The sequence below is a fragment of the Oreochromis niloticus genome, linkage group LG14 (assembly GCF_001858045.2).
Source record: "Oreochromis niloticus isolate F11D_XX linkage group LG14, O_niloticus_UMD_NMBU, whole genome shotgun sequence".
Lineage (NCBI taxonomy): Eukaryota > Metazoa > Chordata > Actinopteri > Cichliformes > Cichlidae > Oreochromis > Oreochromis niloticus.
This window is the reverse complement of record NC_031979.2, coordinates 35,776,897-35,793,816: the sequence shown is the minus strand read 5'-3', so window position 1 is coordinate 35,793,816 and position 16,920 is coordinate 35,776,897. Positions and strand designations below refer to the sequence as shown.

The 16,920-nt window shown below is 42.1% G+C and overlaps 1 protein-coding gene and 1 pseudogene across 3 annotated transcripts; one reads left to right on the top strand and one right to left on the bottom strand.

The window, feature by feature from the left end:
* Nucleotides 1–2,387, top strand: part of LOC102076156 (transient receptor potential cation channel subfamily V member 1-like) — a 34,963-nt pseudogene extending 32,576 nt beyond the window's left edge.
* A 3,963-nt stretch (nt 2,388–6,350) lies between these two features.
* On the bottom strand, nt 6,351–16,088 carry LOC102079067 (protein FAM222B). Of its 3 annotated transcripts, none has more exons than XM_013273613.3 (4): nt 15,933–16,086; nt 15,291–15,344; nt 13,142–13,269; nt 6,351–11,646 (listed from the first exon to the last, which is right to left on the bottom strand). In XM_013273613.3, the coding sequence occupies exons 3-4, from the start codon at nt 13,221–13,223 to the stop codon at nt 9,695–9,697; spliced, it is 2,034 nt and encodes a 677-aa protein (XP_013129067.1). In that variant the 5' UTR covers nt 13,224–13,269; nt 15,291–15,344; nt 15,933–16,086; the 3' UTR covers nt 6,351–9,694. The 3 variants fall into 3 exon arrangements, with proteins under 3 accessions (XP_013129067.1, XP_013129065.1, XP_013129066.1); XM_013273611.3 differs by having other exon boundaries at nt 15,291–15,347; nt 15,933–16,085; XM_013273612.3 differs by lacking the exon at nt 15,291–15,344 and having other exon boundaries at nt 15,933–16,088.
* Between the last annotated feature and the right edge of the window lie 832 nt (nt 16,089–16,920).

Here is a 16,920-nt window from a genome sequence, read left to right as displayed (position 1 = left end):
GGCCTGATATCCACTTACGAGGACATTATACTGTCCCTGTTCTATTGAAATTTAAAACGAATGTCCTCTTATGTGGATCTCATTTTTCTCAGAAACAAAAATCAGGAAAAAAACAATCAGGTAATTCTTCGTTTTTACATTCATCAGGTCCCAATCAGCCCAAATAGCAAAGAGAAATTAAAAATGCATGCCATGAAAGAGTTTGGGTCTTAGGAGGGTTAATATAAAACCTATCTTATAAATTTCAGAATCATCCTGAGATGCTTCAGATTGAACCACTTCGCAGTCTTCTTCAGGATAAGTGGGAAAGGTTCGCTTTGAAATTATTCTTGATGAATTTCTTGCTTTATGTGGTGTACCTGATCATCTTCACTGCTGTGGCCTTGTACAGAAAGGATGGAAAGGTAAAAAGGGTTAAACATCCTCTAACTTAAATGACAAATGTTTATGTTTTAAGACATTCACCTTTGACGAAGCAAAGACTCTTAAACCCTCAGCCGCCATTTCCCATTGAAAATTTTCCACTTGACCATCTCCGTTGTGTTGGTGAGATCCTCAGTGTCTTTGGAGCACTAATCTTTCTCTATAAGACGGTAAGAAAGTGGAACCTGGTCACATCATTCACACAGACAGAGTTAAACTTACTAATGTAATAACCTTCAAATCCCTAGATAAATCATTTCTGTAGGAACCCTCCGAACTTCAGGGTCCTATCTATTGATGGATTCAATGATATTGTGTTGTAAGTATCACCATTAAATATTTTTTTATACCCTGACCTTACTATTACTGCTGTCTTAGAAATCTCTCTTTGCAGTTTCCTGCAGGCAGCACTCCTTCTGATCTGTGTGATTATGTATGGCTGTGGGCAGGAGGAATACGTTGGACTTCTTGTGCTCCCCTTGGCTCTTGCCTGGGTGAACCTTCTTTACTACCTAAGAGGTTCCAAGCAATTAGGGATGTATGGTGTCATGATGCAAAGAGTAAGAGTTTTGTTACCAAAACTATCAAAATAGGCTGCCTGGGCAGACATGAGTGGCTCAGTTTAAAATATGTATCTCTCTTTAGATGATCTTACGTGACCTGTTGCACTTTTTATCCGTTTACTGTGTCTTGCTTTTTGGATTTTCTGCTGGTAAGATTTTAATAGACTCCAAATCTAAATGGTAAATGGCCTGTATTTGTATAGCGCTTTACTAGTCCCTAAGGACCCCAAAGCGCTTTACACATCCAGTCATCCACCCATTCACGCACACATTCACTCAAATCTAAGAACTTAAGAATGTGCAAAATAGATGCTTACCAAGATTTGAAGTTTTCACTTGGATTTTCTCTTTTTTTTTTATAGCTTTTGTTGCTCTTATACGTGACCCGCCTGAAGTAGTGTCAGCTGCCCAAAACCTGACAGCTGATATACAGCTACAAGGAGGGAGGTTGACTACTTCTGTAAACAAGCTAAGTTATAGTGACGTTCGTTTTACTATACTGGAACTGTTCAAGTTCACTATTGGAATGGGAGATCTGCAGTTCACGGACGACGTTCAGTACAAAGTTTACTACATCCTGCTCATCTCTTACATAGTTCTCACATACATCCTGCTGCTGAACATGCTGATAGCCCTGATGAGCAACACAGTTGAAAGACTCTCAAACCAAAGCGAAAACATCTGGAACCTGCAGGTGGGATGCTGTTAAAGTCTGCAACCATGACCTCAAAAATTCCAGGCAATTCTTCATTGTATCCATTAAGATACTGGATATTATATTTAATTTTGCACTTACCCATACTACTGGTACTTTATTATGACTCATATAAATAATAAGTGTTTTTAGACTGTTTCAAAAACATGAAACAAACACAAAAGAAACAAAAACGACTTGTTTCATATCTTTAGCGGGCCTTTACAATTTTGGACATGGAGAGGTCTCTGCCAAAACCCCTGAGGCATAAGCTGCTTTCCAGATCATCTAGGATGGAGTCTTCCAGAAACAGCATGGACACTCGGAAATTTTTCAGGTAAAAAAAAAAAAAATCACCAAACACGTGTAGTAATGAACAGGTAGAGAAAATAATTTTGGAAACATGCTACATGTCTGCAATTTCTGCCAAAAGTGTTTGTACTTTCACACCTCACTTAACCAAAGCTCCCTTTTAATGGTTGACAGTCTTAGGTAAAATAATATAGTCTTGCAGATTTACAAAAATCTTTTTTTGCAGAATTGTCTGCAAATCCCTGCAATCCCTGCATGTGAACCCACATGAACCCATGTGCCTGTTCATCTTAGCCGATATGATGCCTGACAGGCGCTTCTACGTGGTGCTGAGGCAGGTTATTGGTCGGTAGTTGGATGGGACCGGTCCCTTCTTGGGGTCCTTGGGGATCAGGACCGTCCGACCTTCGGTTAGGTCTCTCGTCAACTAGCAGCTGGTTCATTTGTGCTGCCAGACGCTCGTGGAGTGCAGTCAGCTTCTTCAGCCAGTAGGCGTGAACCATGTCAGGGCCTGGTGCTGTCCAACTCTTCATACTAGAGGCCCTTTCTTGGATGTCTGCCACCGTGATGGTTACATCGGGATGTCTGCCACCGTGATGGTTACATCGGGATGTCATTCCCGATGTCATTGCTGACAGTGTAGTCGGATGATAACAAAGAGAGGGAAGGTAGTCAGAACTGAGGGGATCGAGCTACCAGAAGGCAACATTGCAGACATAGAGGACAGTTACAAGTACCTGGGTATTCCATGAAGAGGCCGCTAGGAAAGCTGCAACCACCAAGTACCTGCAGAGGGTCAGGCAAGTCCTGAGGAGTCAGCTGAACGGTAAGAACAAGATCCGGGCTATCAACACCTACGCCCTGCCCGTGATCAGGTACCCTGCTGGTATAATAAGTTGGCCAAAGGAGGAGATAGAAGCCACTGACATAAAGACAAGAAAGCTCTTTACCATGCATGGAGGGTTTCACCCCGAGGTTGTACGCTAAGCGGAAGGAAGGGGGCCGGGGACTGGTGAGTGTCAGCACTACAGTCCAGGATGAGACAACGAACATCCAAGAATACATTGGGAAGATGGCCCCAACTGACCGAGTGCTCAGTGAATACCTCAGGCAGCAGAAACCCAAGAAAGAGGAGGGAGACGAGGAACCATCATGGAAGGACAGGCCCCTGCACGGTATGTACCACCGGCAGATAGAGGAGGTGGCTGATATCCTGAAATCCTACCAGTGGCTGGACAAAGCTGGACTGAAAGACAGCACAGAGGCACTAATCATGGCAGCACAAGAACAAGCTCTGAGCACAAGATCCATAGAGGCTGGGGTCTATCACACCAGGCAAGACCCCAGGTGTAGGCTGTGTAAAGATGCCCCAGAGACAATCCAGCACATAACAGCAGGGTGCAAGATGCTAGCAGGCAGGGCATACATGGAACGACATAACCAAGTGGCCGGCATACTATACAGAAACATCTGTGCCGAATATGGCCTGGAAGTTCCGAGGTCAAAATGGGAGACGCCCCCAAGGTTGGTGGAGAATGACCGAGCCAAGATCCTGTGGGACTTCCAGATACAGACGGACAAAATGGTGGTGGCTAACCAACCGGACATAGTGGTGGTAGACAAACAGAAGAAGACGGCCGTAGTGATCGATGTAGCGGTTCCGAATGACAGCAATATCAGGAAGAAGGAACACGAGAAGCTGGAGAAATACCAAGGGCTCAGAGAAGAGCTCGAGAGGATGTGGAGGGTGAAGGTAACGGTGGTCCCCGTGGTAATCGGAGCACTAGGTGCGGTGACTCCCAAGCTAGGCGAGTGGCTCCAGCAGATCCCGGGAACAACATCGGAGATCTCTGTCCAGAAGAGCGCAGTCCTGGGAACAGCTAAGATACTGCACAGGACCCTCAAGCTCCCAGGCCTCTGGTAGAGGACCCGAGCTTGAAGGATAAACCACCCGCAGGGGCGTGCTGGGTGTTTTTTTATACACACACACACACACACACACATATACACACACACACACACATATATATATATAAGGAGGAGGAAGGACAGGAAGCATCCTGTCTATCCCGCAATATACGCTGAATTCTGAAAACTCTCCTTATCAATCTTGCACCTTCCGCAATGGGTTGCTCGCGTACAAACGGACAGGACATGGCTGCGACAGACTTCCCAAATCCACCTTCGCTTTTATAGCCGTGGTCTCTCATCTTGATTACACGAAGTAATTTACTATTACTACTCTAAAATATGAATTACATCTGAAATAATCAAATACTTGTAATAGAATGATTACTAGTACATTTCCCTTTTTTTAGGAAATGACCTGTATGTATCTGTATGCAATCAATAAAAGAATCAAATACTGCATTATCTTTAGTTACATTGATAATATTTATTTATGGAGAAACAGTGGAGAAATATCGCTGTTGCTTTCGTATAAATGAAGCGGACATACCTGAGTGGCCGCGATCTAATCCTGTTTACATAAAGTAAGCCTGCTCCCGAGCAGGTTTACGCTTACGGATCTGTTGCTATGATAGCAAGTCCCGGATGAGCTTCGGAGAACCGAATGATCCAAGATCACGCGAAATCGTCAACAATCAAATCCGGCTAACTTACTTAGCGAGGTACGAAGAACGGACCCCTGGACTGAAGTTTCAATTTGTGCCCGTTTCTGTAGTTCAGATAGCAGATGGTTGCCCCTTCCTGGCCTGGTTCTCTTGGAGGTTTCTACCTGTTAAAGGGGAGTTTTTCTTTCTCACTGTTGCCAATTGCTTCCTTGTTTGGTTGGTGGTTTTCTCTGTATTATTGCAGTGTCTCCTTCACACAACGTAAAACATCTTCAGGTGAATGCTTTTGCAATTCAGCGTGTTATAAATAAAATAAAACTAAATTGAACTATTTTCTTCCAACTGTTCTAACTGAAGGAAGAAGCCATCATGAAGTGCCTAAAACTGCAATTCCTCCAATGTCAACTCAAAGCTATTTCCACAAGTTAGGTTGAACATTTTAACCTCAGTTTGTGGGTGGATTGCCTAACAGCAATAAAAAGCAGGTTTAGAGATGACACAGATTACAGTGTTCGTCTTTATGCATTGTTTCCTACTTAACAACAGAAGGAGGAAGTTTTTTTTTCCTAATAACCCATCAATCCGGATGCTCAAGTTATGGTGCGGCTGCTTTGATTGACAAGTGTGCTGACACAGTTAGCTTTAGTCCAAAGCTGCAGGCTAGGCAATAACATTGCTGATTGGAGTTATTGAACTAGTATTCTTTGGTTTTTTTGTTGGTCTGTGTCTTTCAGAACATTTCAAAGCAATTATCTGGCATAAAACTGATTGTCCAAGAAGTCTGTGCTTCAGTTTTGGTGAATGAAATTCTGGAATTTTATTATGTTACTCAGCAGGTATCTGTGCGTTGCATCGTTGTTTAGATAACTGCATGCATAAACAAACTCGCTAGCATTAGCTTATAACTTAGCCCTCTTATCTAAGTATGTTGCCAGTTTAGCAACAGCCAAATTGGTAAAACTGATCAAAAACAGATGACATCTTTTACAGTGCCGAGAAAAAGAATGCGGCTTTTCCTAACTTCTCTTTTTTATTTTTACCCCCGACTGAAGAACATCTAAAGTAGGGGTGGGGGGATTCAGGCCTCAAGTAGGCAAAACTGGAATATCACATTTTCAAAGTAAAGAAAGTAAGCCCCCCTCCACCACTGTTCACAACATGTCTTTGATAACCAAAGACAATTATATAAATCAGTCAAAATTTAGAGAGAGTTGTTATGTCTGTCCTGCAGGTTTTAGATATCACCCTGGGTCAACACAACTGAATCAAATGATTAGTTCATTACCAGGCCTCTGAAGACATGTTGAGGAGGTAATTTACCCTTTTAAATCAGCTGTGTTGGATCAAGGACGCATCTAAAACCTCTAGGATACTGGCCCTTGAGACCTGAAGTTCCCCGCCAATGATCTAAAGAACTGCTGGCTTCACTTGTCAGTTAAGGTCAGCGTTCATGATTCAACAATAATAAAGAAACCGAGCAAAACGGCGCCTATGGGAAAGTTCCAAGGTGAAACAAACAATCAGACCTGGTGGTAGTGTGATGGTCTGGCTGCTTTGGAAGCTGGACGACTTTCTGTAATAGATGGAACCATAAATTCTGCTCTCGACCTGAAAAACCTGAAGGAGAATGTTGGCCATTCAATATTCATACACAAATATCTTTCTGCTTAAACTGAATTCAGATTCAAGTGTAATTCCATATATGCAGTTTTATTAGCTTTAAACCCTTGAAACATGTTGCTCACAAAAAAAAAAAAAAAAAAAAAAAAAAAGTCAGTCAATAGCTTTGTGTTTGAAAACTTTATTTTGGTTAGGGGAATGTTTGTGCAAGACATTTTTTCCTGAAGGTTAGGCAAAACTGGAATATCACATTTTCAAAGTAGAGAAAGTAAGCCCCCCTCCACCACTGTTCACAACATGTCTTTGATAACCAAAGACAATTATATAAATCAGTCAAAATCTAGAGAGAGTTGTTATGTCTGTGCCCCAGTAAATATTGCCATCTATATCAACTTAAAAAGCTGAGCTACAACATCCTTAAGTAGATGTGATTCTTGACACGGTTCTTGTACAATATTTCTGTATTTTAATGCATTTCCAGATTTCTGGTTAAAACCAGAACATTTGGGGTGCACTCTGCAAAAAAGGAACTACTCACTCTAGATATTTTTATTATTTTTTTTTTTTTATTTTTTTATTTTTTATTTTTTAAATAAATGCGCATTTCACATCGTTACTTTTACTTCACAAGACTTTATTTAACCCCAGCAGCTTTTTGTTAGGTCACCAGGATGCTGCTCATTAACAAGCTTTCAAAAGGCTTTCAGCCAGAGTGGTTAGAGAGGGACTTCTGGTCACTTTGGTCAGTGAGTCAGCAGCAAACAGTTCACACATCCTGACAGTGTTTGGGAATCGTGGCACACTCCAGGACTTCAGTCCATGACACAGTATCAGTAGTTATACTAAGCAGCTTGGTCCCCCCATCAGAGATCAACTTTGTGCACCTCTGTCAGCACGCACACCTGTGTGCAAGTACCCAAGCTTAACATACAAGCAAGCACTCAGTCTCACTCCCTCTCTCACACACACACACACACACACACACACACACACACTTCTCCATACTACACCCAGTGGAGGCACTTCATATGAAACTGCAGAACCTGACTGTGGTGGGCTGTAACGAGGCAGTTCAACATTAACAGGGCGGGTCTGTCTAATCCTTTAGTGTTTTCACCCAGTCAACTTAATGTTAAAGAAACCCAAACAGGTTTGGAAGGTCTTTAGGCCACAGTGGGTCAGACTTCACTCTGCCACCTTGAATACTGGTCAGTTTTAAATCATTAATACAGAATCTTCTTTAAATTTGGCTCGCAAGACATACAAACAGCCAAACATACCTGCATTTGACTGGTGACAACTTTCACCTTGCACCCATCAAATAAATAGGAACTTATTTCACTGATACAGCCCATATATCATCACCACAGAAACACACACACACACACACACACACACACACACACAGATCATACGTGTGTGTCAAGATTTAATTTAATAGCAGCTTCAGGGGGCAGGCACATCAAAAATGAGAGCCAGGAAAAACAAAAAACCTAAACTAAAAAGTAAAATTAAAAAAACAAAACAAAACTGCCATTAAGTACAAAGACTGAACTCCAGAAAAGCTACAGCTTGTAAGAGAACTGTCTCTCTTTGAAGATTTATCATCTTGCAATTCTTTCTCCCTTTTAATCTGTACGATGTTCTGAGAACAATCCAGTTAGGAAAAAAAGAACTGCTGTTGTGAAAGACATTAAAGGTTGGATGCAAACCTATTGCCTGCATCAGTATGTCACCTATGGCACCTAATGTGAAAATACCTATGGCTTCAGGATGCAGTGGTCCAAACAATAAATTAAACTATGAGGATATTACATGTAACAACTAGTTACAACAGTTCAAATACCTTAAAATAACTGCTACATCCCTGGTCTAAATACCTATTAAATCTGCTATTAAGTCATTTGTTTTCTCCGCTATCCTAAATCCTTAGGCAACATTTCAGACAGAAGGATGAGGGCTTTATAATCTGGGATGAGTAGCATTATTACCTTAAGGCAATATCATCCAGTCCTACTGCCTGTACATGTTAACACCTCCCAAATAGCTTTAAACAGGGAAACCAAAGTTCAGGGGCAAAAAACAAACAACCTTCCTCACAGCCATACACAAGTTGTGATCCTGGCAAAGAAACTGTTAAAGTAGACTATAACTAGTGTGTCATTTAAGGCTTTTTCCAGAAGGCTTGAGGGTAGTACAGCAACACAAGCCCAGACAACATCAACTATGGTACATCTAGTAAAACATGACCTGCATTACATATTCTTAGTTCTTTCTTTGTAGGTCACAAAAATACAACACGTGGTAAGGCCGGTGACTAGTAGATGAACAACTGACCACAAGCCCCACAGAAAAGGAAACATCCACGCCACATCAGTTCACTTGCATTACAGTAATAAAATGGTGACAACGTGTGCTCAAGGGAAATGACATTTTCCCCGGTAGCATGATCTGACGTACTTGCATGCATGCACATGATCAGTTTACCTTTCACATACAGACACGCTCAGTTTAAAGTAATGGGATCCATTCTATTTCACATTGCCTAAAGATTAACATGTGGGGAGCTAATGAGAGTTTCTGCCCCTTTTCCAAATGTTAAGCATGACATTTAAAAGCAAATTCTACGATTCAAGTAAGACAATGTACAGAAATGCAAAAACAACAACAAAAGAAACATTTAAAAGGAACTCCCACACTACAAGAATATCAGAAATGGAGAAGGTTACCGATTTTGCTAGTACTGGCAGGGTTCCCCCCCCCCTTCATTTAAAAAAAACAACAAACAAACAAACAAACAAACAAACAAAAAAACAAAACACACAACACAACAACCAAAAAAACATCCCACCAAGAGCAATGTCAAAAATCACCTGGACCACCAACAATATCGTTCAGAAGCCATGTTAGTATTCCTGATAGGGGAGCTCTGGCTCACACCCAGGCCCCTTTACAAATGTACAATGCAGCTATGGGATTGAGCACTGTCAACAGTCCTAATAATTGCATATACAAGTAACCCCCATTCAAATGGATCAAAGCTGTTAGGAAGATAAATAATTGCAAATAAAAACATTACACAAAGACATCCTATTCTATCTTGCCTCTGGGCAGTTCTAAGGCCACACATGCTAATAAAAGTTGAGTTGTTCCATGTCAACCTATGAAAAGCACTGTGACAATCATAAGGCAAGCATAGTCTCAGCTGCAAATTAACATCTCTGAACACCATAGATATATGAACAAACAGCAGCACATCTGTGCCACAGATAAAACAGTCGACAACGATCTCAAAAACCCTTCATCTCCAACAAGTACGACATGGCTTAAGACCTGAGGAATACTTTGAAACATCACACCTGGTGGGTCTTCAAATCAAGCTCTGAAGCAATGCAATTTAACTGCTCACTTTGAAGGTTTTAAAGAGTAAAATACAGAAGCTGAAAGCAACTGTAGACCAGAACAAAAACAAAAAATTCAGTACACGCCACATGGGCATAAACGCACATTTAACAGTAACCTGGGCGATGAGCATGGACTGCTCCGCTGCTGCCAGGTTCCTGAACTTGGCTCCTGGCGGACCTGTGTATATTCCCCATTGCATCCACATTCTGCTCCTGAAAGCTGGGCATCTGAAAATCCCCACCTAAGAAATCCACATTCTGCATCAGCTCTGACTGGTCATTAGGACCCTCCTTCCCTGGCCTATACTTTGCCCCTGGGATTCTGTCTCTGGAAGCAGCAGCCTGCCCTCCCTGGAAAGCCATTGAGAGGTCTTGAGGGCCATTGTTTCCTGCTGTTGCTTGAACGCTGCTCCACGGTGGCTTCATGTAGTGGCCATTAATGTAAGGCATAGAACTTGCTGGGCATTTAACAGGGGATGAAGGTTGCGGTTTTTCTGCAGGATGATTTAGGGGAAAGCTCTGTGCACTGTTTGGTAGCTTGTGACTGTAGGAGAGGTTTCTGGAGGGGAAAGCACACTCAGCTGGAGGTTCCATCCTTGGATTCTTGCAAGGATTGGCCCCCTCAGGAGGCTGCTGCATGTGGGCTAACTGATGCTGAGCCCAGGAGCGTTGTTGCTGCAGCTGCTGGAGCTGCTGAAAATGCTGCTGCTGCTGTCGTTTCTGCTGATGTAAATGGTGCTGAAGCTGCTGCTGCACCACCTTCTCGGGGTTGGTGTGAAAAGCAGGTACACTATTCGCAGCAGCTATACTCTGCTGTGAATTGAGAGAAACGCTGGGAGCTTGGGCTGCAGCTTTGTCTGGTGGTCCCACCATGAGGCTGCTGGGTATGTTGCCCAGAGCTGGGTGGTGAGAGGACACCCTTGAGCTGGCATTGATGAGCAGGTTGCGGCTAATGGGGCTGGGGTTTGCAATCTGTCCCTCACAGACTGAGGTGGTGCCCATACCGGCCCGAGCCTGACACAGTTGGTTGATTTGGTGCACAATGATGCTCAGGTCACCAGGTCTGTTCTGATGCAAGCTGGCTGCCATGGACAGTGGGATGGTGGAGGTAGATACAGTTATATTTGGTGGGGCATCTGGGTCAGGGAGCTTCTGCGGCCCATAAGGTCCCAGTCGGGCTTGCTGGGGGCAATTAGGCATGGTAGGAGGGCCTGCAGCAACAGCCTGGGGAAGGGCCTGCGACCCAACTAGCCCCTGGGTGTGCTGCATGCTCGGAAGCTGAGATCCATCAGATATGTGGCGCAGATCCTGAGTCACTCCTTGCTGTGAAAGTAAAGCTTGTGGAGGAGCCGGCTGATGCTTTAGTGACTGCAGATGAGAAAGATGCTGCTGTGGTACAACTGACGAACATGACTGGCCCTGCTGTGGCTGCTGCTGCACAGTCTGGTTGTGAGGGAGGCTCTGCTGTCTCTGCATACCCTGTGCATGAGCCAATCTCGGCTGCTGTGGCGCCTGAATTTGGGACAAGCTCTGTTGCTGCTGGAGAGCTTGTGAACGAGCCATATTCCTTTGCTGTAAAGCTTGTGGGTGAGGCTGCTGTAAAGCCATTGGATGAGTCAAACGGTGCTGTTGCTGTAGTGCTTGAGGGTGAACCAAGTTCTGCTTCTGGAGTGCAGACTGAGACGGACCCTGTAGGTGAGGAGCAGGCTGAGGATGGTTTAAAGTGCTTTCAGTGGCGTAGGGCCCACTGTGAGGATTCATGACTGAATTATGTAGTTGTCGGACGTGGCTAGAATCTGAGTTTTTGACAGGTGCACGGAGGACAGCCAGCAGGCCCCCACTGTTGCCGACCTGAGAGGAGTAGGGACTCTGCCGTTGGTTGGACAAGGATGTGTCGAGCCCGTTGACTGTGCGACGAATGTGCTTCTTTTGAGGTACTTTGACGCTGCTTGGGAAGATCTGGATGGTCAAAGGGTTGTTGGCAACTTTCTTAGCATAGGCATCCAACTCTGCTGGGGTTGGATAGCTGGCAGATCTCATTTTCTGTGTAGTTTCCCCTGCAAGATGTGCAAAATCAGACAAAAAAGCATTCTTAGAAAATAACACCAACTGGGATTTCACATAGCACAAAACTTTATAGAGAAACATGCTGTCAGCCTGCACAGTTATACAAGTTCTTCAATGCAAACTGGAGGGAAAAAAAACCAAAACAAAACAAGGTGACCGTCTCTTAGGGGAAACTTTAAAACATCTTCTACAGCAAGGGTGGAGAACTCCAGGCCTCGAGGGCTGGTGTCTTGCAGCTGATTTAAATGGCTAAATGACCTCCTCAACATGTCTTGAAGTTCTCCAGAGGCCTGGTAATGAACTAATCACTAGATTGAGCTGTGTTGACCCAGGGTGAGATCTAAAACCTGCAGGACACCGGCCCTCGAGGCCTGGAGTTCACCCACCCCTGGTCTATAGTATAGAGTTTTGAAAATGTCCTTGGTGGGAGTCTTTGTTAATAGCCAAAACTGTAACATTTACAAAAATACACAAAAGTTGTACACTTATCTATGCACTCATATTTTCTAAAGCTGCTAAGTGGACCAGACTGCAATCATCCTGCTCTTTAAAAAAACCCAAAACAAAACAAAAACAGCCTATACAAAGTCTCCCCATTTTCAGAAACCCAAAATAGTCCCCAGAACCCAAGGACATCCCCATTCAAGTTGTTGCAGCCACCTTTCAGTTGCTTCTTGTTCTGGTTTTTCTGCATTCATTATCCATTTGCTCTGAGGTGCTGTCCGGTCAGCTATTCACCATTTGTCGGACAGGGCAGGTCCCTTTGCTCAGATGAAGCCAAATGCTGCGAAACTGATCAGACAGCACTTCACCTTGCACACAGTAGCAGACTGTAGCTGGCTATGATAATGCATGTTCTGCTCTGGAGAGCCAGGTGACAAACAAAGACTACTGCCACAGCGGGGGACTTTGACTTTGAATTTGTCCAGCAATGACAATATTTATGTCAGAAGCAGATAATTAATGCTCTTATTACCTCCCACAAAGTAAATATGCTATCATTCACTGGGTTATTTAGTAAAGTATGTTTTTTGTTTTTGTGCATACTCATCCTGCTGCAATATAGCCACAAATACAATCTTATTCTGTGGGAAACGCCACAAAAATTCAGAAGTTTTCAATAATGTGTCATCATTTGTGCACTAGCCTCAAACAAAAACCCACTTCACTTACGGTAATGTTCTGAACAGATGTTGAATATTTAACTGCATCTTGAAAGCAGGAAGCATGGACACAATTTAACTGCTTTTTAAAATCAGTTGTCTAAACTTACTGGTAATTTTTATCATTTACATACATTTTCTGCATTGCTTTACAAGGTCATCCCACTACGAGTTTCAGATGCTCAGTGATTAGATATTTTATACAACTAAACTTTAGTGTCATTTAAATCTTTGGAAATTGTGGATGTCGTGTTTAGAAAACCGCTTGACCAGTATGATAAGTCAAAAGAAACACCACAACATGATAAAAGACAGCACTTACATTTTGGAGGTCCAGTGTTCATCTGCGTGCGGGAAAGTAGTCTGATGGTAGGCTTAACTGATGCTGGCAGGCGGGCCAGCATGTCACTTTTCAACTAATGCAGCACGGGACACCTTTTCCTCACCATACTGGGGGACAAACAGAGCAGGTCAAAGTCAGCCGTTGACACACACACACACACACACTTACGTTGGTGTGAAAATACTTTGGCATCACTGATTTTCACAGTTCAGTTTGACCTTTTGCAAATGGCAGCTTGTAATAAAGAGAAACCATGGCTCTGTATAAGCTCTCTGTGTACACACTGCAGGCAGCAAGGAGCTGAGATGGAGATGAACAAAGCAGCACATAGTTGTAGAGTGATGGCAGACTGTAAGCCAGCCAGCTTTCTGTGTCAAGCTAAGAATGTGCCAAAATGTTTTAGCAGCAAATTAGAAAATTCAACAATTGGGGAAAAGCCAAGAGCTATGCTGAAAATCTGCTTACAACACAATCTAAAACTTTTATTTTAAATATTTCATCATAATGCAGAGGTACAGAACCAGTGATATATATAAAGTAGTGTTTTAAATAAGGAAAACAAACAATGCCATTTTTCTTCATTTTGTTTGTCCTTTTAGAATTACTTACTTTCATTTTCTCCAGTAATACAAACATATTTGATACAAGCCATTCTTTAACATTTCACTGTTATATCCCCTTCTTGACTGTCAATTATACCAGCAATACGCTAGCTTCACTTTTCAGAACTGGAGGCTATGTATCCACACAGACACACCTCATATTCAGAACTGTGCAAAAGCCTTGAAGTACCTCTCATTTCTTTACAATTTGCTTCAACAGATCTAGGCTTTGTTTTGTGTGGCACAGAGCAATAGTTCTCCAAGTTTTCTTAATGTCTTTCAAGGTTTTTTTGGACATTGGTGGCTTTTTCACTCATTTTCTGTTCAGTTCTTGTACCTTACCATTTTCATAAGAATGTTTTTATGTTTGGAGGGGGAGAAAAAGCTGAGGCATGCCAAATTACATACGAACCACACTGAAAATCAGTGGCAACAAATCATAATTGAGGTTCTGTCATAGTTTGGAGCTGCATTCAGTCATGCTGGTGGAGATCTTTTCAAAATTGATGGATTTATGAATATAGAAATGTACCATCAGATTTTGATCCAACATGCAGTACAATCCAGAGAGCATCTGATTGTCCACAGCTTTGTGTAGTAAACACATACCTGGTTTAAAAAACAAAACACCACAGACGGTGGAACACCATCAGTCATGGACTGGCCTCGTCAGAGTCAACACTGAAGCAGCGTGGAATCATCTAAACCAAACAGCAGACAGCAAACATCCAAAGAAGGGCTTTGAATGTTCTTCAAGAAGCCTGGAGAACTATTCTTGAAGACTGGCAAGTTACAAGACAGCTACCTAAGAAGTCAGGCTGGTGGTCATAACCAAATATTTACTTTCAAGCTTGTTATAATAATACAAACTGTGATTTTGCCTTACATATTGCATTTCTTTTTATTTCTGTATATTAAGTAAATTGCTGCACCTAGTTCCCATTTTCCTCCCTCCATAAAAAGGAATTGGAAGGCTGTCTTCAGCCTTTTCTGTAATATTGCATAGTTATATATGCTGTGGTTTAAAGTGTCACTGAAACCTCTGACTTCATGTTAACTCAAATAAATATATCTTCAAGGAGTTTTTTTAAAGTCTTGAAATAAGACAATTAAGAAAATAGATTAATGGAGAATATAAAGATTTTGAGAACTGCTGCAGCTTTCTCAGCTCCTCCACTGAGAGGGAAGAGGAAGGGATCTGTTAAGAAGCACAACTGCCGAATCATCCTCCATTTGCAGTTTATGATTCATCACGAGTTAACTGTCTGAACAGTGGAAGTTAAGATTGACTTGTTATTCAGGATAGGAAAGACAAACCAGTTATAAACTATACAATCCATAGAAACTGTAGACCTTTTAGTGTGCTCACTGACTTTTATTCAGTGACATATTTATGATTATACACACAAGTTTGTCTACAGTGTTCAGACCCAGAATATAAAGCAGTTAGACACTAAACCAGTGTAACCCTAATTTGTAAACAATCAGGAATCAATAAAACATTATCAGCATTCATCCTTCCTTACCACAGAGGTGCGTTTATTTTGGCACAATTCCCCAGAGGTTTCAGATGAAGTCTCCTGCTGAGAAATGGTGTTTGTGTCAGATGCCAGACACCAGGCTTTTCTACTTAATCTTAATTAAAATGCATTGGGCTACACATCAACGCTTCAGTCCTAGCTGTACATATACACACTTATTTTACCCTCTGAAGGGAGGAAAGGGATGGTTAAAAACAGACCCAACCTTTCAAACATACCCACACCAGCTAAAGCTGTCTTCCTAAGGCTGAACCGCTTTCTTGGGGTGGTCATACAGCGGGAGAGGTGAACTTTCTGACAGCCGGTCTGCAGCTAGGTAACGTTAGCCATCTGTCTAACAATCCAGTCTCAACCTGCTGCAGTTTCAAACAGCTAGCTAACGCCTGAAGCCTTCAATAAACCACCCCGGACGATTCCAGTGGCCAAACACCATGTGAACCCCAAGCAGAACCAGACACCTTCAGAAAACTGATGTTAAATCGTTCAAAAGGTTACCTCAAGTCAAGCACCACAATAAATAAGGAGCCTCTTTGTGCTTATTGTGAACAGGCCAGCTGGTTAGCAAACTTTAGCTTCTCGTTGACGGAAAGCGCCGCCGTGACCTGTGTTAAAGAGAGCGATACTTACTCCTCAGGAATCTTTGAGTAAGGAAACTTCATTTTGTGGCGACATAACGTTGATAAGGATTGTAATCAGCGTATCAGCTCTTCGTGCTGCTGTCTGCTAAAGCAGCATCATCTGTCGGACATGCGCAAACAGACAGGACCCCTTTTCTGCATTTAAGGCATCGACGGTGAACGCCTGTCCAATAATCCACCACAGATGAGACGCTATTAAAGCCCAAGAGCGTCATTTTATCATAAATTTATCACAGATTATATAAACTTAAAAGATCTGGTTTTTCTGCCTGGGTGTTCCTGTCAGCCTTATATTAAGCGCACGCAGCAGCAGTTTGGGACAAATGTTGGTCACTTACTTCTTATCACCTGGCATGATTTGGATTTTCTGAAGTGGTGGCATGATGAAAACCTTCCACAAAAAGCAAGGTTTTTTGTTTGTTTGTTTGTTTTTTATAGTGAATTAAACTAAAAAGTAACACTTAGTGTAAAAAAAAAAAAACATTTTGGCCAACCGAACTAAAAATTCAATCAAACGAAAATAAAAAATAAAAAACAGATAAAAATGTTTTTGTTCAGGTTGGTCAAATTTTCCAGCACAAGCAGACCGAAGAAACATTAATGCAGACGGTTAACCTGACTGGGATGACTATGTGACAAGAATTTGTAAGATTTAGGAGGTTTAGATAAGCACATTATTAAAATAATAGTATCTGGCACCACTAATATTTTGAAGAAAATAAATTAAATTCACACTAAAACTAATCAAAACTCAAACCAACTGATTCTCCTGGGGAAATAACAGAAACTAAACTGAATTTACTAATATACAATTAAAAATCACATAGAAAATAAAACTGATAAAAAACAGAATACTACTGCACAATTACTCTGGTGAGAAGTAAAACAGGAAACAACTGAGGAAGATTTGAGTTTAAAGCTTCAAACAAACTCAGATAAGGTTATTTTAAGTTACTTTATGATTCTAAACTGGCCAC

Excerpts from the sequence above, each read along its gene's own strand:
- LOC102079067 (XM_013273612.3), bottom strand. The coding sequence starts at position 13,223 with ATGCTGGCCCGCCTGCCAGCATCAGTTAAGCCTACCATCAGACTACTT. Across the intron at positions 11,647-13,141 it reads GAACACTGGACCTCCAAAAT|GGGAAACTACACAGAAAATG; the intron begins GTAAGTGCTGTC and ends CACATCTTGCAG.